This window comes from Parus major, chromosome 4 (assembly GCF_001522545.3).
Source record: "Parus major isolate Abel chromosome 4, Parus_major1.1, whole genome shotgun sequence".
NCBI classification, from domain to species: domain Eukaryota; kingdom Metazoa; phylum Chordata; class Aves; order Passeriformes; family Paridae; genus Parus; species Parus major.
The window spans coordinates 21,592,649-21,617,834 of record NC_031771.1 but is presented as its reverse complement, the minus strand read 5'-3'; the positions used below and the strand labels follow the sequence as shown (position 1 = coordinate 21,617,834).

The 25,186-nt window shown below is 41.3% G+C and overlaps 1 protein-coding gene and 1 long non-coding RNA gene across 4 annotated transcripts in view; both read left to right on the top strand.

Moving 5' to 3' along the window:
* LOC107203264 overlaps positions 1–4,642 on the top strand; it is a 33,046-nt gene extending 28,404 nt beyond the window's left edge. The window contains exon 3 of the long non-coding RNA XR_001521096.3: positions 2,974–4,642. This is a non-coding gene — a long non-coding RNA (uncharacterized LOC107203264). The remainder of the gene's footprint in view (positions 1–2,973) is intronic.
* Positions 4,643–9,564: 4,922 nt separating this feature from the next.
* PPA2 (inorganic pyrophosphatase 2) overlaps positions 9,565–25,186 on the top strand; it is a 35,071-nt gene continuing 19,449 nt past the window's right edge. The window contains exons 1-5 of one of the 3 annotated variants that reach the window (XM_015624133.2): positions 9,565–9,707; positions 11,360–11,424; positions 13,076–13,120; positions 21,944–21,997; positions 24,376–24,495. In XM_015624133.2, coding sequence (XP_015479619.1) covers positions 9,578–9,707; positions 11,360–11,424; positions 13,076–13,120; positions 21,944–21,997; positions 24,376–24,495 — 414 coding nt within the window. In that variant the 5' untranslated portion in view covers positions 9,565–9,577. Of the gene's footprint in view, positions 9,708–11,359; positions 11,425–12,763; positions 12,842–13,075; positions 13,121–21,943; positions 21,998–24,375; positions 24,496–25,186 lie in introns of those variants that run through there. The other 2 variants (XM_033513486.1, XM_015624134.3) reach the window with 2 other exon arrangements.

The window sequence follows — 25,186 nt, the reverse complement described above, 5'->3', positions numbered from 1 at the left end:
TCTCACGCACAATCATTGCCACAGCATCTGCCAGGGGACACAGCTAATGTCCCTCTGACAGACGCTGGCAGAGAGTTTGGCTTTAGCACTGCCACGCTGTGTCCCTGAAGGACTGTATAGTAAAAAACAAGCGGGGATGAGACGTAGTAGTGTAACCTCGTTTCCAAGTTTTGTTTTTCTTTACAAAACTGGTCCTGTAATGCAATCTCCTCATCAAAGCCCTTCATTTCTATGCAGTAGTGAAAAGAAGAGGTTATGAAACCATTAAGCAATAAACTACGTCAAATTGCAGCACCATGCCAGTGCTGCACAAAGTGTCCAGCCCAAACACAGTCTGGCAGAGGAATAAAGTGGTGAGGGGAATACTGGGAAGACTTTGTGCTCACACAGAGAAGTCACATATTACATAGGCAATTCATGTGTTACGTCCTGCCTCCTCTTTAGATTTCCCAAGAAAGTCTTTATTCTGCAAGTCAGACCACAAAAGTTCCTTGAAAGGCAGAACAGTGGTGACAGCAGGGAGAGGCGTAGGCAGGGACAGACTGATGACACACTTGTGACAAGCATCAAAGCTCCAGCAACAAGTAGTATACAGACTAAAGTGGGAGTTGGGGGAAATCAATCAAACCATTTCCTTACACTGAGGACTTTGGGAGGAGTTTTTTTTTTTTTTAAGTAATATCTTGGTATTACTTCAAAAGGGTGGTAAAACTGGTTTAAACAGTCACCACCCTGACTGCCCCCCTTCCCCAGATGAATTTGTTCCCATTATTGCTCCAGGGTGCAAACGCACGAATTTGAGATGAGATGGAGGAACTGATCTGGCAGAGAACTTCTTCCCTCAGCCCTTCTCCCTAGGCTATTTTCCATCTGGATCTGTGCTCGTGATTTGTTCCTCAACCAGCTACGGAAGCAGTTGTGGCAGCATGAAGCAGGGGATGACGCAGGGCACACATGAGCAGTTGTGGGTAGGGCAAATGGGTTCTTATGCCAGAATTACCCACAGAAGCTATCTCATCCCCACTAGGATTTTAGTATTATGCTTCTCAGAAAACAGAGGTCCCATCATTTTAGAAGAGATTTCATTATATTTATTTAAATTACAAGGGTTTGGAGGAGAACTGGGGAATGCATTTTGGCCGGGTGAAGGTAGAAGAACAAACTTCATAGAATTCTTGGCATTGTAAGTTCTGACACGTGCAGAACCAAGATAGGATATTGTAAAGTTTGCTCAGGTGTCTGTTACGATAGCAATCTACCCACATGCAAAAATTGTCTTCCTCTTCCTCTAACTCAGTCACAGGGGTAAAAAGGTATGTGTTCATTCAGCAACAAAATTGTTATGGGAAAAACCAGCTCTAGTTGCTGCTGCTGTTGTACTTAGAATGGTTTACCTGGCTTTAATCAGGAGCATTATTTTGGAGGCAGCCAGGAGCCCAAAGCAAGCCTGCATCACAGTTTAGAATGTAGATGAGAACTTACTGCAGCCTTAAAATACCTCCTCTGTGCCACCCAATGTAGGAAAGGCTGAAAATACCATATCTTCTGTGATACTCCAAACGAGTGGGACACATTCAGGACTGGTGGCTTCCCTATCCCCTTTGGAGGGAGGGAGATTTGAGACACAACCAAGTTTATCCATCATCACATTAAATCCCACCATGGATTTACAATACTGGGCCATGCTTGTGCAGCCAGCAGGGGGATTACATAAAAACAATCAGATGTGCATTTGACCAAGACCCCTATAAACTCTTATTACTGTTTGCTGATCTTCACCTACTATTAAAAAATGCCACAGAAAGTGCAGGTCAGAAATGTGTGTAAAATACTCACTGCCACTCACAATAGTAGGAGCAACGCTCTCTCAATTTCAAATGATTTCTGCTTGTAGGAGTAAAATGGGCTTGCAGTGGAGACTTCTCTAAACCAGGCTGCTCTTGGGATAAGCAGTTTATTATTTAAATAGAAGGTGGAAGAGATCAGTTTACGCTGCCAGCCACAGAGCAAATGTGCTTAAAGAGGGAAGAGAGAGAGAGTAGAAAGAGGGGGCTGAGAGTATGAGAGCAGTAGGCAATTTAGGGGGGTAGAGAGAGAGGGGTAAGGGAGGAAATTAAGAGAGCAAAGTTCTTGTTACAGTACATTATATCTTTTTCTATGGTGAGTATTCTATTTTCCAGTAACCAACCAGTACACGACACACATTCTACAGAATTTACATATAGCCTATAAGAACTACTACATTACCATACAGTGTTACATTTTAAACTCTAAAAGCTGCTCTCCAAATTCTTCTTACTGCTTTGACCTTTGGATTCACTGTCAGCAGAAGGGAATTGTTCAATCAACAGGGATTCTCCTTCAGCTGGCTAGTCTATTGTTCTTTGGTTATATAGTAACTAACACTCAGTATCCTATATCTCAAAACTAGTTTTCATTTCTATTTTGACTATAGGTTTCATACTTTCAGAATCTTTTGCTAAACGATCATATTCATAAAGTTTCCCTGTTTCATCTTCTCCAAGATGAAAGTTGCTTTCTTCTGACCCTATTAGCAACTGATGGGAAAGCAGTACCAAAGTCAGATTTGGTATCTAGGTGGACAAAATGATGTTTTTACAGTGAATGTGGAAGTCTCTTTTACTGCTCTGTTATGCTCAGTTTTACAGAGCAAACTGGAATCCAGTTGATGCAAACACTCACAGGAGTTATTTGCACGGAAGCCACCCCTGCTTAAGAAACAGAACAGGTGCTGGTGTCAACACAGAAAATATTGGCATTGTGTTCCCCAGCAACTGTACTGCCCATATACAAGAGCTGATTGTTGTATGGTCAATGCCAACCTTTATCTCAGTCCTGAGCTATAAATGAACCAGAAGCACCATAAAGACTGATGGCCATTAAGTAAGCAAACAGTTATTTGTTTTCTTGTCATACCTCACAGCTGTTACAGAAGATTTCTTTTTAACTTAGGATTCCAGAAATTATAGGAAAAATACCACTGTGGGTTGACTACCCCCTTTGAGTGGATGCACAGACCACTTCTGGAGTCCTGAGGCAATGGCATGGGATTGGCATTTCCAAGTTTGCTCACTGCAATGGCCAGCACAGACACCAAGGAAAAGAAAGTCTCAGTCTGCAGCTGCAGAGTGACTGCCAGTTTCACCTATGTGAAGAGATCATGTTTGACAGGCAGTGGAAAAGCAGAAAGGTAGGTACCATGGTACTGCTGCTAGCAGTCCTACCTTTCCCACAGGTGGAACATGGCAACAGCGAGCACAGATGCCTCTGTAGCTCCCCATCTCCATACAGAGAAGCCTCAGTGCATATAAAAGCAAGCCTCTACCTTGTCACTCGGCCTGTATGCATGAGTCATAGCAAAGATGTCTTCTGAGGGACAAAACGTGGAGGCTTTGACAAGAACAATCTTGTGTAAGGCCCATCGAGGACTTTGAGCACAGGAAAGTTGCTGGTATGTACACTCTACCTGTTTGCAACAGTACTGGTAAGATAAGAACAGCGTGACAGGTGAGGAAAAAAGCAATAAAAAGACACAGCTTAGGGACAGGTAAATTGAGAGTCTACACGCTGATTTTTCACAATGAATGAATCAAAATTACTTTGAAATATACATAGGAAAAAAACTTCAAACACCTTTCAATAGTACAAAAAGAGAAAAAAGCCTGTCTTGTAGGTGAAAAGTTATTTAGTGTGGCAGTCTCACCTTCATTCCTACTGTTGATCTTGCCACACTGGTGATTCCTATAGAGAAACAGGTCTTTAGAAGTAAGTGCACAACAATAATTTCTTTTAGCCCTATCTACAGTGTTTCTTGTCTAAATATTTGTAGGAAAAATTCATAAAGTACGTGCCTGCTGGGGCTCAGCCTAGGCTGTGGATATTTCTACGAAGGGATAGCTCAACCTTTCAAGCTATGCAATCCATCTCCTCTGACTGCTGTGATGCTTTCTTACTCCAAACAAAGCCTCTGCTCCAGTTTACACACACAAAAGGCTGATGTGTTTTCTGCCTACAGAGGGGGACCCATCTCTCAAATTGAAACACCTGCCAGAGAGGAGAAGGGATGCTGAGAAAAGGGTCGGCAGGGCTTGAATTGTCCTTGCAGTGCTGTAGATCTGTCACTATCCAGCCAGGGCTTTGTGTAGGTCTGATAGGCTTGGAGCTGGGCCAGCTCCCAAAGGGGGACATCTAAGGGCAGTGCTGCTTTGAAAGGGCTGAGAGGTGAGAAGGAGAGAGAACTTGCCAGGAAACCGAACAGCCTTTTGATTTCTTCAGTGTTACAGCCATGTAATTTTCTAAAGAAAATAACCTGACTCTGCTGATCAAGTAGATGGCACTGTGATATCAAAGCTAATGAGGAAAGATAAGCAAGAGAGTGAGGCACAGCTAAAAGAACAGGAAGATGATTCTTCATTATTGGTGTGTTTCAATGTAAAGTAAGAGGGAATAGAAATTACCAAGATGAAATATTTTCTTTGAGAACCTGATGTTTGGCAATTCACAAATCAAGAGAGGAATGGAACCTAAAAATGGACTGTCACAATCAACTGGAAAGATTTTCCTTCCAGGTCTCTATTTTGAATCATTATGGATTTGAAGCTTCACACTAAAATGTCGTATTTCGTCAGTATTTTTATAACTGAACTGAAGCAATTTTTCTTTTTCTCTATGCTCCTGTTTGTGCACATTTGTGAAAAAATGAGTGAAAGAATGAATCAGAGAGAATGCTATTTGGTGATTTTTGTTTTGTGATAGAGAAGTTGCCTTGGAGTAAGAAAGATAAGAGTCTTAAAAAAAATTAAGCTTCAGCTCATACTCACAAACAAGTTTAATGGGAGTTAGGGTAGGCTGAAAATCCTTGGTTCACAGAGCTTAAAATTTACTCAGTACAGATGCCTAGGAGGGAAGAAATGGACGTAACTGACTAAACTAGACTCAGTCATGGTGTCCTGACCTCTTGATAGGCAAATCACTTTCTAGGCAGAGGTCCAGAGAAGTTAAGTCTGGCAAGCAAATCCTAACATACTTTACAGGAGAGCCTAACAAAAAGCATGGTTAAAAAAGAAACAAACAGTTTAGACAAAACAGCTCAGATAAAAAATTTATTTAGGAAAAAACAAGGTGTAAACTTGAAATCTTCCTAACAGTAATGAGTATTATGACTAAATCCGAATTTTGCATAAATACAGAGGATCAGTCTCCTCAAAGCAATTGGGTTACTGAAGTGAGTTCACTGCTACAAAATGAGGGTTCACAGTCTAGCTCAAGGTACTTAGTGACCTTGGGATAGGAGCCCCTGTTCTTATTCACACTGAGATGGATAGTAATGTAACCTGATAAACCCAAATCTAGTTACTGAAATACACAATGATTCCTTTCAGTTAGAGGATGTAGTCTTTTGTTGCCATCAGGAATCCATCAGCGAGCAATATACAAATCCATATGTGAGTTGGCTGCTTGTAGACATCCTCTCTAGACATCCTCTGCCAAATCCAGCTGTGCCAATGAAAGAGGTCACTGACTCCAATGATTCGTCATCCTTCTCCTGCTGAGGACTTTCAGTGCAAAAATCTGCAGGAGTTGTTCATTAGCTTGCTTTGGCTGAAAAGCAGCCTGAATAACTCAGCCTAAAATCCCTAAACTGCCTCAGCTAAACTTGCCTGGCTTGATCTGCCCCAGGGAGTGCTGGTTCCAGCTGATCCATTGGCAGGTGGCAGGGATGGTGTTGGCTGAATGAGGGAGCACTGGCCAGCAGGCCCAGGGAGGGACCTGTTCCACCGAGGTGCTTGGGCAGGGAGGAAGCCTGGCTGTGACTTTTGCACACAGGTAGCAGCAAAACAGAAGGCTGCCAGGAATTGATTCCTTTAGATTAACTGTCTTATAAGCCACGGAGATAGAACTTCTATTACAGAAAAATTTAATGATAATGATGTGATCACCAGTCAAGAGCAAAAGCACTGAAATAGCACATAGTTGTACTAATGAAATTCTTCAAAGCTTTATTAGATAAAAAGATGAGAATTGTTTTCATTCAGGAGGATGGGTTTCCTTAAATTTTAATATAGAAAATATTTTCTGCATTTAATTTGCGCAGTATTTTAATGGGGAAAACATTAATTTTTTAAATATTTATGTGTGTATATATAAAATTACCTAAAATCAATGTAAATGTGCACTGCAGAGTACAAACTTTTAAAATAAGGACGTCCTTCAGGCTTAGATGGTTATATTACTGCTGAGTTTTTGCTATACTCCAGTGGCATTTTGCTGGAATGAGATTCACCCCTGTGCAGAGGGCAAGCATAAAACCTAAGCACCATGTAAGTTCTACTTAAGTCTTAAGGAGCTGGCTCTAATTCCATTGAAATAAATAGCAATATTTTCATTGTTTTTCTGTGGGAGCTATTACAAGGTCGACGAATGGGATCAGTCATGTAAGTGCCTTTTGCTGGCCCAATTAGAATGACACACAAGGAGCTAGATGCAAAATGCTTGGGAATGAATGTGAAAAAATCCCTTGACAGTAAAATACTTGGTAATTCTGGAGAATTTCCTCAAGGTAAATACTGGAACCAAATGATTCTTTTGTTTCAAAGATTCAAGGATGGTAGGTGAATTTATTCTAACCAGGGAGCTGGTCTTACCTGAATATGACTTGAGGAGTACTGGGCATACTTCAACCATATTCTGTGTAATATAATGCACAATACTGAAAAATACAATCAAGCTTATTTAAAACATTAATATTTCTGAAGTACTAGGATAATTTTGGATACCTTGGAGTACTAAAACGTCATGTTCTCTGCTGTGGTAGCATTAGCAGGGTTTCACGGTGGTTTTCTGCTGTATCATTTACCCTTGCTAGGTAACATGATGGCATTTAATTATGCATCTAAACAGCGCCTGCACAGAAACTGTTTATATTTCATAAATTCTAAGTGCTTCACAGCTGATTTCCCATTACAGATGAGAGAGTTTTAGGTAAGGCCATGTTCACAACACAAGGCAATGGAGAACTCTGTGCTCAGACTTTGTGCATCTTACTGGGACTCCTGACCAGTAGTAGGTATTTCACTTTCCAGCTTGTACAGGGAAATAAATATGAATTTGATTCCTACTAGAATAACCTTACACCCATCTGTCAGCTTTGCAAGTGTAAAAATCCTGTGTGTATTCTCAGTAAGTGATTTTCAAAGGGTCTGACCTTCCATAAATGAAATCCAGATTCCTCAGAACTAAGCAGAGGTGGAATGCTAGGCCTATGGCACGTGTTTCCTTTTAACCTTGCCTGCTTCAGCAGCAGGCCAACTCAAAGAAAACATATAATAATTTTATAATAATAGAAAAAGAAGTTATACAGGTTTTTCTTTTTTTTAATTACTCCACATGAAAAACAGATTGTTTGCCCTCTAGACAAACTCAAAAAATTTAGAACTAGAGACCTGCTGGTATCTGAGGGGAGCCTAGAAGAAAGATGGAGAGGCACTTCTTACAAGAGTATGTAGTGATGAGACAAGGGGGAATGGCTTCAGGCTGAGAGTATGTCTAGGATTAGATATGACAAAGAAATTCTTTACTGTGAGAGTGGTGAGACACTGGAACAGGTTGTCCAGAGAAGCTGTGTATGCCCCATCCCTTGGAAGTGTTCATTGCCAGGCTGGATGGAGTTCTGAGCAACCTGGTCTGGTAAAATGTGTTCCTGACCATGGCAGGGGATAACTACAAGATCTTTAAGGACCCTTCCCTGCAGGTTTATGATTCTATGAAGAATTTCACCCCTACATGTTCAGTTCAGGGGATTACTCCTAAAAACCTTGCATTTGTTGAACTCAAGTGCCAACTCCTCTGGTGAAATATGAAGAACTATTTTTTACTATGAAGTACTATTTTGTTGCTTCTGCAAAAATGGGCAATGGCCCTGCAAAATTACCTCTCTGTTTTCCTGGAGCTATCCATTGTCACAAATACAGCAAGCAGTGGCACAAATCAGAGGAGACCATAGCTTTTTTTTACCCCCAGTCTTCTTGTAATGGAGAATCCACACACTAGAATACAGCTCCTTCAAAGATCCAGAGCACTAACATTTCAGAGGAGTACATGGGGGAACAGTTGTGGTCATCATGAAAATCTCCTGCTCTAGTGTGAAGTAATTCTGTGTCCTTGATGCACACACTGAGCAGACAATCCTGACTCTTTTGAAGCTTGATCTACCAAAGTATTAGAGGGGACAAATAACAAGAAGTAGTTATAAGCTGTTAAAATCTGAAGGAAGATACTGACTTAACCCTTCTGCTGCAAATAAATAACTCACAATAACATTCCAAATAATGTATAAAATTATGAGGGTAACATGGAGTTATCCTGTAGAAATCTTTCAGGGTAATTCAAATCAGAGTTAACAGTTAAAGCCAATATTGACCACCTTTCAAGATAAATACCCAAGGTCATTGGCTTGGGATTTAAGAGCGATGATGCAACCAAAGTTATTCTGCCTCAGTTTCTCCATCAATGAAATGCAAATAGCAGTGTTTGCCCCTTTTCAGGAATTTTTGAAAGATCCACAAATGAGAAGCACTGCTTCAAGAACTTCCATCCTTATTGACAGAGGAAATTCATTTGAAATCATCTGCGAGGATCAACGAAAAGAGAATTCAAAGGAATCAGATCATACGTAGAGCTATTAAGCTTTAAAACCAACACAAGATGAATACAGAATCTGACTGAAATATCAGCAGGGTTCAATATAATAAATTTATCTCTGATTGGGAACCCAGGCAAATAGCCCAGGTATAAGCAAAGCAGACACAGAGTGGCTTGGGTGACATAAAAATGTGCACCAAGAAAGTAACATTTCCCTCCCTAGGGAGTAGCAGGGTAGGATCTTCATTCTGCCATGGGCCTCAGGTAAGGATGGCAACCCTTGGTACCATCACCCCTAATTTTGCATCCACACTTTTCACAGAATCACAGAATGGGTCAGGTTGGAAGGGTATGCAGCAGCTCATCTGGTTCAACCACCCTGCTCAAGCAGGTTTGGCCTAGAGCACATGGCACACGATTGTGTCCAGATGGCTCTCGAGTATCTCCTTTTACAGAGACTCCACACCTCTCTGGGCAATCTGTTCCAGTGCTCGGCCACCTGCTCAGTAAAGTTCTTCCTCATGTTCAGGTGGAACTTCCCGTGTGTCGGTTCCTGCCCACTCCCTCAAGTCCTAGTCCTTAGCACCACCGAGAAGAGCCTTGCTCCATCCTCCTGGCATCCTCCTTTCTGGCAGTGCCGGTGGCCTGTGAGCACCTCAGCCTGGCTACCCCTGGGCAACCACCCGCCCAAGCTTGCCTGTCTCCCTCTGGGGTCACCTGCAGCCTCAAGGAGGGGTTGCCTTTCGCTACTCTTAATTTCCACCCGGTGGAGCCGTCCCTTGAGGCAGGGCATTCCCGGAGCCTCTCCGTAGCCCCGCGGCGCTGCCCTGGGCCCGGCCGGGCCGCAGCAGGCGGGGCAGGGCCGGCGCGGCGGCCGCAGGAAGGGGAGGGAAGGCGGCGCGCGGCCGCCGCCATCATGCGGGCGCCGCCGGGGCTGTCGCGGCTGCTGCTGGCGGCGCGGGGGTGGCGGTGCCTGGGCGCCATGTCCCGCTACAGCACGGAACAGCGGGGCCGGCCCAACTCGCCCGATTACCGCCTCTACTTTAGTAAGTAGCTGTCCCCGGGCTCCATAAACCCCTTCCTTCCCCGTCCCGCGGGGCGCACGGAGGGGGAGAGGTGGCGGCGGTGGCTCCCCGCTCCCACGGAGACTCCTCGGGCTGGCTGAGGTGTCGCCCCCGAGCCTTCCCACAGCTGCAGGGGGACAGCAGTGTTTTTTTGTAGAGAGCGAGGGCGGATCCTGTAGGCATCCCGGCTTTTGGAGGGGATGCTGGGCCTGCTCAGCCCCAGCCGTGCCCTTGCCCAGCCCCGGAGGACGCCGGGGGCGAAGCACCGTCGCGGTGCCGTGTAGTGGCGGCCTGGCCGCGGGGGCCCGTGGCACCCCAAGGGACAGCCGTGGGAGGCTCTGTGGTGTGACAGCCCGGCCTGTCCCTTGTGACCAGGACAGCCCTTCCTCCCAGCAGACACGTCACCGGGGCGGGAGGCTGGCATCCAAAACGCGGGGCTCCGGCCCCGAGCGGGGCCAGCAAAGTGGCAGTGCGAAGGCACGGGCAGTGCTCCAGGAGGCGTCGCAAGACCCAGCGAGAGCGGAGGGTGTGCTGTGTTCAGGATTACGCATTTTCGTAACAGTGTGGTCTTGTTTGTGTGCCAGTGCTATCGCAGTGGCTTTGTACGTTTCTGGTCCGTTGACCTACAGTCAACTCTGACGTCTGCCGGTGTGGGAGAAGCGGAGGCGGCGTGTGCCCGCCTGGCAGCGCTGCCAGAGCTCCCTTGTGCGCATTCATGGGGCTGCCAGAGCAGGAGATAGTCTAGAGAAATCAATTTATTTGGTGGGAATAAACAGCCTACCACTAAACCTTATTTTATTTGGGAGGAGCATCTACCTGGGAGGTTTCCAGGAATTGCAAATCAACTCCATGTACTCTCCTTTGCTGAGGTGGTCAAAAGTCCACAGCTAAGTGAGGCGCCTTGTCTGTTTTTTTCCTTTACTACGAATAGGGGTGCTAGCAGAGGAGAAATTCTATGGGATTTGAATTAGTGTTTGCACTATTTTGATGTGATACTTGGACTTGAAAAACTTAAGCATACGCTCCAGTGAAATTAGTTTATTTCCAGAGTGGGAGCAAGGCTGAGGTGCAGATTAAGTTAGCACAAATTTCTGCTGGTTTCAAGGTGTTTCATATCGAGGCCCTGGAACAATTATCCCATCCCTCACTTACTCTTGATCAGACTTTGGCCTATTACATTGAGGGATTTGTGTTCATGAAACTCAGTTTATTAGAAATACAATGCAGTCACAGGGGCAACATTGCTAGAAACCCAGATTAATTTACTTACCACTGATGGAAATGAGGCTCCTTTGGGTTTGGTGTTTTGATTTTTGTTAATGGTTGTGTATGGCCAGGGAGTAGAAAGGAATCAAAGAATCTTCTCATCCTTATATGGCTTGTATTGCCAGGTAGAAAAGAAGCAGAGTGTTGAATGCTAAAGCAATAACTTTGCTCCTTGTGAATCCTCGCCAAAACAATCAAATTCCTTGTCCTCCATGTAGGTACATACTTGAAATTAAGCTTCAGAAAAGGTTTAGCTGGTGCATAATCATAGCATATATATATTTCTGCACCACTGTATGAGATTTAGCAACAGCAACATCTTATGCCATTTCTTAAAGTTTGAAATGCTGCTTCATTTTGTCTTTCAGAGAATGCAGCTGGTAAATATATTTCCCCATTCCATGACATTCCCCTGTTTGCTGGATCTAATGAGGTATGTTTTTATGCCTTGAAACACGATTAATTTCAAAATGCTCATAGTTTTGTTAGTGTTCTTTAGATAAAAGTGCAGGTTGTAAAAGCTTATTTTTTGGTAATCAATAGAGAAATGTATAATGCCAGAAAGAACCACTCTAACCCAGACTGATGCCTTATGTAATACAGGCACAATGACAACACCAAATTTACTCTGCTAAGTTTAGTAACTTGCAGTGAAACATAATGATTGATATGTATACAAGCCTAGGTGTCTCTAAGTGTTTGAGGGCAGGAGAACCCTTGCTGTATCTTGTGATAATTGTCTGTGTTTAGGTTTGTGCTTATGTGTGCTTGAATGAATTTTCTACTGTTACTCTTTTTGAAATAGCAGTTTTTTACACCTGCCATTAGAAGTTTACATTTCTTTGTCGTGGATGTACAGCACACTCTTGCATAACTTATGGTGTATGTCTTTAATTCCCAAAAGGAGCATTAGAATTGGAAGCCAACAGCAATGCCCAGGAGAGAAGTGGTAATCACACCTTTGGAGATTCACAGTGTGCGAGGTGCAGCTGAGCACTGTCACGTCTTGTTAGCCACCCTCCCTGGGGTTTCATTACAGCAATAATGAAACGGCTGTTTAGTCTGCCACTGATGGGAGAACTGCCAGTCTTTGGCTTAGGCTGAGGTTTGCTTATCGCAGGGTGCTTGTGACACAAACAGGCTGGGGGAGTTTTAGTCGTTTTCTTGTTTTGTTGTTGAGTCTCTATGGGTGATATGAGTGGTGCGAAAGGTCAGTATTTGAACATGTTCAGATGGAGACTTCTCAGCTGATGAACCAATCTCTTGATTTATTAAACCTGAGAGACTAAAAATCTGAATGAAACCTTTTTGATTAGCAGACCCAAGTGCCAGTTAGTGGGATAGTCAGGTCATTCAGAGTGTCATTACTAAGATACCACATTCAGTCTGTTATTGCTAGAAAAGGAATGGGCATTTTCATCACATGTTCCCTGGAGGCCTTGCTGTCCCTGCATCTAGAGTTAAAAGTTTGGAGGAGTAAGTTACAGCCTGTGGTTTTATGAGTAGGTTAAGTTAGAATACAGCCATGTCTGATGAGTGTGGAGAGACTTTGATTTTGATGTGTGAGTGGGGAAATGGCCTGATATAGGGCCTGATGGGTGGGCAAGAAGGGAAGTCATGGTTAAAACCTTGTTTGCAAGAGGATAATGTAAGGAGTTGTATGTTAGAATCTTTCCGTGCCTGTGTGTAAAATTTGTGGACTTTATGATGGATAAATCCAGCCTCATTTTTCGTACTGGTTTTGTTTATTTCAGATTGGTTTTTGTCGTCTTCAACTGTACAGAAGGATGACTGTTTTTAATCAGCTGAGTACAGATCAAAATTGCTGCTTAAATTTCTTAGTAGCAGGGGTAAAGTGGATGTGTTCTTGTATATTTTTTTATCTTCCTTTGTTAATGTCTCAAAGGTTAGAATTTCACAATGAAACAGAACTGTACTTACTTTTAAAAGTTATAATTTAGACCTCTGTGCTCACAAAGGGATGCTTCAATTGCATTGCAAAGTACTGTTGCCTGCGTTTATGTGAATGCAGTGTTGTTCTCTAGTGTTTTTATATGCTTCTTTACTTCACTCTTTCCCTATAGGATAAAGAAATTCCTGCAAAGAGGTCAAAGACTACTGGATCTGAGGTACTGCTAAGTTGTTTTTTTTCCTTGTTTTGTTTTTTTTTTTTTCCAACTATTTCTTCTGTTTCCTCCCAACATCACTTTTCTGCAAAGTGAACTTGCTCTCACTGAATATAGTTGACACATCTTCAAATGCAAGTCTTTTAGGAGAAGACTTAAAGGGATTTAATATTCTCTTCTTTGAATGGACCAGAAGAGTCAGAATCCCTTTATTCATCAAGATGTTCTCAAAGGCAAACACTTATGCCAGTCTTTCAAAGGTTTGTTATGACTCTTGCAGTGTAGATGTGTTATCTTTTTTTGCTATTGTGTTCAGAAACATTTGCAATAAAACCTCCCTTAATGAAATATTCATTATGCTCTGACTGTGGATAATCTTTGGTTTATATACAGAACTTCAGAAATCCTAAGTATGCTAGGGCATAAATTATACTGAGTATCTGCTTTTTAGAATTGAGGTTATGTTGCTTTCTATACTCAGCTGGGAAGCCCAAAGGGAGTAAAAACACATTTGCTAATGGTTCAGTATTATCTAGCACTGAAGTTAAGGCTAATAGAAGCCTAGAAAGCTTGGAAGACCTGCTCAGGCTTTTTCTGTGAAACAGCATTTGTTGCAAGTGTCCTTTCCAAAATGCAACATTTTTTGCTGTGCTTTGCCTGGCATAGGCCCATCTAGAACTTAGTAAAAGAATGTTATAGAAAAAAAAATGAGCCAAACTATGCTTTAAGGCCATGATATGTGGGTGGGCGGGTATGTGTCCCAATCCTTATCTTCTCCTATCTGTTTGGCCAGTCATGTTACAAAACTGTAGCTACCCACTCAATGTGAAAGAACTGTCCCAACTGTCTGGGTTCTCATTGTTTTGCAGCCAGTGTGTGGTGCACTGGTTCTTGTGTGTACAGCAGTCCCCACACAATCCTGCACTGTGTGTTTCCTCTCCATTTACTCTGTGATTCATTTAAGCTATGATGCCTAAGTAATGCTTTTTAGATTTCCTGTAGCTTAATGGTCATTTAGGTACTGTTTAGTAGATGTAGAATCATGCCTGAAAGAGGAATTATTCAGGAGGAAGAATATGTGCTAGTAAACTTTTATCAAAAATCATTGTCTTGCAACATCAATTCTTGTTTACAGTTCTTGCTGGCAAGTCAAGTGTTACGTGTCTTAGCTGCTTATAAGTACTGACCAGTGCAAAGACATTTCATGCAGCATCTGAAACTCTTCAAAACTGCATTTGTCTGTGCTGTAAGAAGTGTGGTAACTTGTTGAAAACCATGTTTCTAGCAACCTGTGGAATGGGGGGAAAAATGCCAGTAAGGCTGAGCAGCTCTTGCTTCCTTGGCCAGTGTAGCCTCCAGAGCTGCTTCACATAATTCCTGCTGTGAGACAGCTCTGGACTGTGGTTTAATAGAACTAGAGAAAATGAGCAAAGGCAAATGTGCTTTTCAGTCCTAGCAGGCTTTTGATACAATTAGACAAACAGATGTGCAGGCTGTAAGCTTCCCAAACATCCTTGGTCTTTACTTAGATGGTGAAGTGAAAGAACACCTTTTTCATCATGATCTTTGGGATTTGGGAATGAGAGAAATGATGCCTTGAATTTTAGCTTTCATATTTCTCAGTTTCTGTGCTGCCTCGGTGTGTAGTTTTGAGCTTCCTATTAGCTGTTAAGTGAACTCTCTTCACAGAGTAGGCAGACAAAGCAATTCCTTTTCTAGTTTGATACCAAAGACAGTCATTACAAGTTCTAGGTCCAAAAGCATAAACAATGGTGGACTGAAGAGAGAAAACAAGAAGGATGTGACTTCATAACCTGAAGCTGTAATTAGACAATTAACCCCAATATGCACATGGACCAAAACTTATAAGAAGGTGAGACCTTGTGACTGGTCGTACACTTTGTGACCATTTTGGGTCCATCTTGGATGTAGCCCTAGCCAGGCTCTTGTACTGCCCAAGGTATATCCTTTAAGGCATTTTAATAAATACCTACTTTATTCTTAACTCTGTTAAGAAGCCTCTGTTCTAGGTCAGCCTTCTCAAGGCTTCAGAGAAAACAGGGGAATCTTTGTGTTCAGTAAAGCAGTTTCTTCTTACGCTGGGCTCTTCAGCAGCTCTCCTCACCTTGCCTGATGAGAGACACATCCTTGTGTGCTTGTATGCAGGGAGAGCATAGCTTAATCAGGGAATAAAGGGAAAATAAGGAATTTAATGTCATGTACTGATTTCAGAAAACCTTTGACACCCTGGATTCCTTGCTCTTGTCTAGGAATGCAAAGGTTGCTGCTGATACCTGTTACTCAGTTGATCCTTGCAGTGAATCTGACCGGAACTCAAAAGTGATGCCCTGGAAACTCATATTTGAAACTTATACTTTTAGGGTGACAGTTATTGGTTACTCTGGACAAGAGCAAGCCCTCTTAAGAGTTAAATTATGCTGAGCTGGTGTTTATCAGCTAGCAGTCTAGCTATGGAAAATGAAGATCATTTTGCAAGAGTCTCTTTAGTCAGTCTAATCTACTTTAAATTGTCCTTGGTGTTCTCGTTGCCAGAAAGGAAGGTCTCAGAGTAGGCGAGTTTCAGCTTTCAATGTTTGTAGGCTAGAGAATGCACACCCTACAAGTCTACATCAGCTGTTCTGCAGTGTCAGTTTGTAGTTTCTAAGGGAAACACTGTCATGTTTCTATATTAACTGTTTTCACTAGTTCAACTGTTTCTTGTAACATTTTAAACCTTCCCAAATCTCAGTTAAATTTAGCTCTGCAGACACTGCTGACAACTTACCTTTTTGCTTTTGCAGATGGTTTTTAGCTGTTTGAGGACAAGAAAGAAGTTACTTTGAGGTAGAAACTATGCTGAAAGAAGTAATATTCAGCTCCAGTGTTGAAATTATTAGCAGCTTGCAGTCTGAACCCCTGCATTGCCTTAAGCATTGCAAGCACTTGGAATCCACTCCTGCCCAAGTAAATCTCTGTGACAGGTTTCAAAAATTTCACATCTCTGTCTGGAAAAGCGGATGTTTCCACTAGGGTTACAGTCAAAACTGTCAGAGCCTGACTGTTGAATATGGTCTTCTGTGTCTGGCAGGAAGAAGGTTTGAAGAGGTCATCATTTTCTTTTCAAGGCAAATGTGACATGTTGTTCCCTGCTGTAGTGAAAGGGTTTTTAATCTACTTGTCATTGTATATCTTTGGAGAAATATTCACATGTTGTGTCATTCAGAGGACCCAGGTGTTCTTGAAATCCAGTGTTTCATATTTTGGCCCTGGTAAGGAGTCTGTTCAAGCATGTAGAGATTATAGTCCTCTAACTTGCAGACATTCACAAGAGCATTTGAAAAAAAATATAAAGAACAACAAGACAGCTTTTGTTTTGTTCCATCCTGTGTGGATTGCACAGTGCTGGGATGCCTTTGTGGACTTCAGCTGAGATGCTTCTTTGAGCCAAAAACTTCTAATAAATTAACTAGTCGGGTGAGATTTAAGGGGTCATCAGAGTGGTCATGAAGGCTGCATAGGTGATCTGATAGTGCAGCTTTTACTGCTGATCTGATTTGTGCTTCCAGCAGTGTTCAAAACTGGTGTCAGAGATGTCATTTGATAAAGTTTGTAAACTTCATAAGAAAGGAGAAACTGTCATTTTCCACGCCAAACAGGTGCACACTTTGTGCTGATTTTGTATTCTGCTTTAAATATGGTGTCTGTAACTGTCCTTGGTGATGTCAGACAATTTTTCAGTATATGTAACTTGGGCTACAAGTGTCCCCATTATGTGGTCAGGGATTTGTGTTCCGAATTTTAGGTTATTAGTGAATCTTTTACCCTGATGTTTGAACTTGCCCAGACTTTTGCTATGGGTGTGTCTATTAGATGCAGCCTTGCTTTGTGTTGCTACAGATGAACAAATGCTGAGAGCACCAGTAATCTTCACTTATCAGTCCAGTTGAAATCTAACTAGGGTACTGTTGATTTACTGAGAAAGTTACATCAATGATTTGATCCAGCTTAACTTCACACAAATTGTTCCTTAAACTTGAGAAAGCCGGTGTTTCATATTTTTCCATGTCAGGGTTGTACACTGCGAAGTTTTGCCGGTGAATGTGTCCCATAACTGGTTTATCAGAGAACATGCCTGACACCAGTGAGATTCCTGTGTGTAAAACGTACCTGTACCTACCTAGTGTTCATGATTCACTTTCCAGTATAACAGGAGGGAAGTACACTGTGAGGAGACTGCAAGCACTCTGCATTTATGCTGGACGTTGCATTCCTCTTTTGCTATGTGGCCTGTTAATTTATATTGGAGAAGTTCCACTTTCTCTTTGGTGTCCAGATGTTGTTGGCAACTGGTTTGTTGTTTTAATTGGCAAATACCTTATAGCAAGTGTTACATTGGGAACGCTTATAACATGGCTACTCATTTTGTAAGGAAGTCCCACTCCATTTATTTCTGGGTATTTCTTTATTTCACAACAGTCCATATTTAGCTTCTCCTTTTTTCCCCCCCTTTTTTTCTTCTGTTTTCTTTCTTCCTTTTAAACATCACCCTTTGTTCACACTACTGCTAGATTACTGCTTATGATTTTCATTCTTGTTAGTCCTCAGGTGCATGCTGCCATGCTCAGTTGATGGCTGGTGAGAATCCTTGCCAGATTGCAAATGAGGAGACAGAAAAAAAAAGAGGAAGTGGTAGCTGCTTTTTTTTCTTTCTTTCTGGACTCAAAACTTTTCTGTGACAAAGTCAGCAGCCCCCAAATGCTGCCTCTAGTGCTTTTAGATTTTTTTAAGCATTCTACTATAAAAACTACCAAAGTAACTGTAAGCTTTAGCATATCTCTCGTTATGCATGGTGATAGCAAATTTGCACTCTATTTGGGTTACTCCATGTCTGCTTCAAATTATCTGAACCTTCAAAGATGAGCATTAAGGGTTGCAACCCGTGAACAAAATGATACCTATTCAAAACCCTTCCCTCGAGTGTATGAAATGAGGAGCTTGGAATGACTGGGAAAGAAGCTAGTTGAACAAGAAAGGGAAAGTTAGGTAAGGAAAAAAGATGGTTTTGAGAGGGATATAGGGCAGTCCAGAAAGATAGGCATCAGAAAGGTCATGGATTTTTTTTTTCCTTCTGATACTCAGGTTTCCAAGATCAGCCCCAGATCAAAACAAGTTATTTTCTGTAAGAGTCTGTAAAGCCAGAACTAGTTGTTTTTTTTGGTAATTAGTCTTAGAGGAGAGAATGATGACTAACAGTTTATCCGGATACAACAGTCTATATTTTTCTTGCTTTTCTCAACACTTGCTACACAAATATGCTGAAGTATTTTTGGGTTTTTTTATCTTTCTGTGGTTTTTTAATCTCAAAAACCAAAACTGTTTCTGTTTTCTGTGTGAAAGAGAGACATTTTTTCTTGTCTCAGAAAAAACTATATCATGATATATTAAAAATGATGGTTGGCTGAAACGGAATGTAGTGAGGTGCCAAGAAGTGTTAAAGACAACACCCCAATAAAGCAAATAGTTACATCCTGCCTGAGTTCCCATGTAATCTACTGAGGGTGTAGTTCTTAGGAAATGAAGGGTATCATTTAGACATACTGGTTTTTCCTACTGAAGTAATTTTCTGCTGATTTTCTTATGCAGTTGTAGGAATTAGGAAATGTACTTTAGAATTCCCTGTGTTGAGCAAGTAGATTTCACACCTCCCCAGTCCCCATTACCTCTTCAAGGTATAATAGAGTGTAAGTACAAATACCTGTCTTTTGTTCGCATTGACCCGAAGTCAAACAAGCTACGCAATACCCTGGGTTGAGTGTCCTGCTGGGCTCTTCAGCTCCCTTTCCTTAGCAGATGGATTCTGTCCCTTTTTCTGAACCTAAGACACTGTTTCCTCCTGTTCTTGCATGCTCTGGGAATACTGTCCTGAGGAAACTGTCAGCCAGCAGAGCTGACATGAGGCTGCCTGGAGGAACTCCTCCTTCTGGCCTGTTGACAGTCAGCGCTCATGAAGTGGAGTCCCTTCTACATGAGGCACTTCCAGAGCTGGCTTAAATCTGGACTGCAGTGATCTCACAGGCAGGGCAGTTGACTGCTATTGTACTATGGCAGTTAAATGGTAAACTTTGCAAACAATAGTTTTTGTTCAATGAGAGATCTTTTTTCTGTGATTTGATGATGTGTCAAATGGGCTGTTGGAACAGTCTTGCCATTGCTTCACGGAGTAGAAGTGCATATATAGGGGATTGGTGAGGTGAAATTTTTAATTTTACTGATTTAAGATAAAAATGCCAATTACCAGATGCATTCACCAGCCAAAACTAACCACTGAATGACACATGCAGATGGTAATCTGTGAAGACAGGTGGTGTCTGACACTTACATTTCTGTTTTCAGCTGAGGCAGGAACAGTTTTCAGCAAGGGACTGGGGACAACTTTCAAGTGGTTAGAAAGGATAGGTACTTGGTCTTGGAAAAAGAGTGGAAACATTTCTGTGTAATACTTAGTGAAGAAGGAAAACAAGATAGGAAAGAGGAGGAAAATAAATCATAAAAAACCAGGTAGTCTAGTCCTCTTTCAATCTGTCAAAATACATAGTATGCGCTCTCCTTTCCACACGAGTGAATCTAGTCTCACCACTGTGAAAATTTGATTGCCCTATAAATAAACTTTTTATTTTTAAATGTAAACACTGAATGAAGTCATTCATCTTTTGTAAATGCTTGTGGCAGCTTAGCATTAGAGAGAGTACTTTTGGGGATTTTTTTTGCATACAAATTAGTCTGTCAGGCCGTCACATTTAAGACTCTTGACAGTTCACGTTTGACTGATACCACAAATTATGAGGGCCTGGTCTTCAGCTTAGTTGAATCCATGTGGTTTTATTATGTTCTTGAGAGCAGCATTGCATGAACTTCAGTCCAGTGTAGTCCAGCCTCAACAGTTGATTTGGTGAAGAAGACCTGGACTAACTGCTGACTAATTAAAAGCTTAAAACCAAGCACAGAGGCTGCTGAAACCTCTGCATTCTATGTGGTCAGGAAAGCATATGGCAGCATCTAAACAACAAAAATAAAGGACTGTGGTGGAGGAGAAGACATCCTGTATAATTCTAGTAGTTTGTAAGTTTTCTGCCTGTAGCTACCAGTCAGAACAATTATTTGACCTGCTTGGAAGTTCCCTAAGAGTTTCTTGTCAGCACTGGCTTTCATACTGTGCATTTTTCTTTTTCCAAGTGTTTCCCAGATGGATGTGCAGACTTATTTGATTCTCTTCCAACCCTTCTCTTACCTGCTCGTGCATGTATGTTGCTTTGTTTTATCTGCTTGCTCAGTGTTGACATTTTTGAGCCGCCCTTACTTTTGTTTCAACTGTTCTTATATACATAAGATGTTTTTTATGAAACTGAGAATTATGTGAAACTTTAATCTTTTTATTTTTTTGGTCACGACTTGACTGGGAAAGTGATTGAGTCCATGTCACATGCCATTGATTGCAGTATGAGCACAGTACTTATGCAGGGGAAATATAGTTTACATTTATTGGGAATTGGCTGTCAATATTGTACCTACCTTGTGATCTCATACTAGAAATGCTGTGTGACAGTTGGGATTTCCCTTTCCTTTCTTCATTTCCACATTCCATGTTTGGGAGGAGATGGTCATAGAACCATTTGAATTACCTTAATGGGACTGTGACATTGACCCTTGTAATGGTATTTGTTCACCTTCAGGGTACAATGAGCAGAAATACAAATATTTAAGGGGTCACTGGAGCCTTAATTGTGGTGTAGTTAAAGAGTCAGTGCAAATCTTCACTTGGTTCAATTTTATATTTCTTTCTTGCTAATTTCTTCAAAAATATATTTTGTCTTTCCTGACCTGTAGGGATTGCTAATACCAATGTGAGATTTCCTTCATCATCTTGTGAAGAGATGTCCCAGTCAATGTGATATTTTGGGGCTATTTTAGTGGTTTGAAACAGGTTGTAGACCTTGCTTGATGGTTTGTTCTAGTTAGCCAATTCAATAACAGTCTACTCCTTGGTAGTGCTTAACTCAGCTTCATAAGAAGAGATCTTATGGAAGTTACATAGCATTTTTATCTTTGGAAAAACGTTGCTTTAACTTCGTTGGTAAGAAGGCGTAGACTGCTTGTTTTTCTTTTAAAAACATGGAAGTTTACATGTTGATTGTTTTTTTTCCCCCTCTCACACTGCTTTCTTAAAAAACTTTCACTTTGTTTCTGTTAGGAAGAGGGCTAACACAAATGTAAGGTGTCTGTGTCCATGTCCTGCCTCTACCATCACTTTTGGAGTACTATTAGCTCACTTGAACCAGACTTGACTGAGAGTCAGAAGTGTCATTTGTATGAGATTTTAAAAAATTAGTAAGGCAAAAGAGGAGGACCTGAAAGAATAAATCCTTGGGGGGAAAAGCCCAAAACATGCTCCTTTCAGTTGCCTAAGGGAAGCTAACTCTGTCCTATAGAAACATTTAATCCTCTTTGACTAGTAGATTGAACTACTGCCTCATGGCAAACCATTCCATGGACATTTGAACATTTTGTGAAAGGTAATATTGACATGGGTACAAAAAACATCAGGTGTATTTCCATTGCTTGTTGTTGTCCATATTCTTAAAGGGGTGAGGTGGGGAGAGGATGAACCATGGAGGTTGAACTAAAGGAACCATACAAATAAAAGCAGCTGTAACAGAGGAATGTGATGTATGTTTCTGCTGAATGCACAGGAGAGAATTTGTGTTACTGTAAAATACTAATTGGCAAATGGAATTTATTTTCAGTTCTGTCACTATTTTTTTGTTTTAGGTCCTGTTTAATATGGTTGTAGAAGTGCCTCGGTGGACTAATGCAAAAATGGAGGTAATTAAGGAAAATACCTTGATTATATAGGTATTTGTAGAAGTTACAACAATGCAGTGGCTTCCAGTAGGCAGAATTTAATCACAGTTTGGATTGCTCTTTGCACATTAAAATGCTCTCTGTTAAAACATTGGTTTGTAGTGGTGCATGCGCTTTTCTTGCAGGTATTAAAAGTGCTGAGCTTCTAATTTTCTTGGTGGAAACAGGAAAAAGAAGTGGGCACTGCTTCTTGACAGTCCTCTGCAAAGCATAGCATATCTGTAGCAGAGTCCTGGAGTACTGGCTTTTAGGATGCTTTCCAGCATTTGGACTAACTCTTGCTTGCTTATGGACCATTCCACTCAGATGATTTAATTCATCATTTCTACTGTATGGTGTGCTAGACCAAATCCTGACAAATGGAGTTGCAACTAAAAGAGCATTTCCTTATGATCAAATAAAACAACATTTGGGGACTTCACTGATTGAAAGTATGAACTCCTGCAGGGAGATATTTTACAAGTAGTAAAAGCATCTGTAGTGTTTGTGAAACAACAGATCTCACCAGGATATGTCCTGTCTTCCTGAACCTTTGTATTAATTTTAGGGGTGCTTCCCAGATGCTTTTAAGGAAGTTTGTGGTTGAGCTGCTAACTCTTAGTTATTGAAAATAATACCAAAGAACCTTCTTAGCCTGTTACTTGAGATTTTTTTTCTCTTTTCCCTGATGATAGAACTTTTTGCCATCACAGCTGTTACTCTTCAAGCAGGGTTACCTCAGATATTTACCCTTTATTTTAAGCTCATGATTTATTGTAGCAGCTGAGTTCTCTTTTGCAGAGGATCCCTTTGACAATGCTACTTGAACTCTGTCTTAACCTCAGATTGCTCTCCCTCTGCTTCTTTCAGCACATTATGTCAAGTGTATAAAAGTTTGTCTTGTTAGGTTTAGAAATCATTGATTTTTCTGGGTTTGATGAGGAGACTAGATGTAGTTCCCTAATATTTAACTTTTAATATCCTTAAAATTTACTGCATCAGTCATTAAGGCTTGCCATTGTGTCCTGGCAGTCCTTCAGTTTAGATCATGGTAAGCTGCTATTACCTGCTATTACCAGATCTTGTCTGCTAATCTCTCCTCACATGCAATGGCGACTGTAGGACATTAAGCCTTGCATTAGGATGAATATTACCCACTGTTACCTTTCCTGCAACAGATACTCTGCTCATCACCTTGTTATATTTCTGTTCTTCTTCCCTTGTTGCTCTCATTTACTCCTCTGGCTCAGTTTCTGTGAACAAAAAGCATTGTAGAGCTCCACTTCTGCCAGTGTCCCAGCTGGCATATTTGAGCCCTTTACTGTTAGGTTATGACCAGAAGCAGGTGGAATCCAGTGTGAAGCCAGAAATATGTGAACTTTCATCTTGGCTCTTGGGGAGGGTTTACTTTTGGAGTGAGTACATACTATTGACAGGTTGATGTGGTTCAAAAACGGTGACATTCCTTTGGGATGGCTTCAGTTACAGTGCTTCAGGTAAAGGACAGGGATAGAAAATGAGTATGGACTGAGGGCTGTGTGCTTATGCTGGGAAGCTATGCGCCACTTGAGTGTAATCACTTCAGCCTGTAACAAATGTTTTGCCACTCAGAGGAGTGTTTGTAAGCAAGAGCCAAGCTAGCATGGGCTGGACTGTGGTGTGGAGTGTCAAAGGGTGGTTAGAGTGTGAATTAGCTGTGGTGGGTAACTCAGGCAGTGGCAATATGTGTGTGGCTTGTGTATGGGCTTTGGGGGAGGATGTTACTGTTCAGCTGTAGTTCAGCTCTTCTGTCAGTGCTTCTTTAGGAATAAGAATGTCCTCTTCAAATGGTAGCTTGTTCCAAATCTGCATTAAGTTGGCATTTGGTGACTATGAGGAACTTGTGCTTGTGAAAAGCATTTGTATGCTGAGAGGTGATGGAGGGAAGGGGTGTTTGCAATTGGAGAACAAGGAGCAGAGGGCAATGACATGAAACATTTCCTCTGTGGGTGTCATAGCCCCTGTTGTTGGAATATGTTGTGCCACCATTTGCGTGTCTGTTGAACTTGTACTATAAAGTGCAAGAGCTTCTGACTTAAGTTCCTTTCAGTTTTTATGTTTGACCATGACAGTCTCCTTAGAAATTTATTACTTTCTCTTCTAGATTCATTTTTTTCTTGCATACTTTACAGCATTATTTAATACCTTAATAAGCTGGTTTTTGAATATGGCCCTTGAGATTCAGAGTGAGGTTGTCATACTTCTAATAATCCTCAAACCACAAGCATGTGCTTCCAGATAGATCTTTCTTACTGGTTGGGTATGGAATGAATTACTTTCCATTTTAACATTCTTCCCCCCCCTTTTCACTATCTACTTAGATTGCCACTGAGGAGCCATTGAATCCCATTAAACATGATACAAAGAAAGGCAAGCTTCGATATGTGGCAAATATCTTTCCTCACAAGGGTTATATATGGAATTATGGTGCCCTCCCACAGGTAACATTTTTGTTATAATGGTGAAAGTTTTTTGTCTTCTGTGTAAATTGCCTTGTAAATCTTGGATAATGCCTGAATGCAAATCAGCTGCAAGAGGGGTGATTCTCTTTGATACATTTGTAAATCAGGGGTTTTTTTATGTTGAACTTGATTGTGTCCATAAATTTTGATCAGAATTTGGGTGTGGGAGTAAATATGAGCTATGTTTTCAGGAAGGAGTTGAATGATCAAGAAATTTCAAATCTTTAGTCTGTATCTCTGTATTGTAGTGACAGAATTGTCATGGCCTGCCGATCAAGAATACTTTGTCAGGTAGACCTTTCTTAAACAAGGCATTTATTTAAAAACTCATTAAGGATTTTCATGTACTGCAGCTTAAATTTTAATTGGGATTTCTTAATAGCTTTAACAAAGAGGAACACAAGGGCTGTTCGTTTTTAGACTAAACTTCAACGGCCTTCCTTAACTTTTCTCTGAACTGTGAGACTCTACTGATCATGACACATTCAAGACGTTGAGCCTTGAAAAAGCTCAACTAATGGCTGAAATTTTGAGCATAAATAAAAGTTTTGAACTTTTTTCATTTCTGTGGATAACACATTAGACTTCAATTAGTACTGAAAAACATGATGGAACTTGAAAAGAGTAATTTATTTTCCTTGCACTTAACTGTATAAGCAATGAAAGTTGA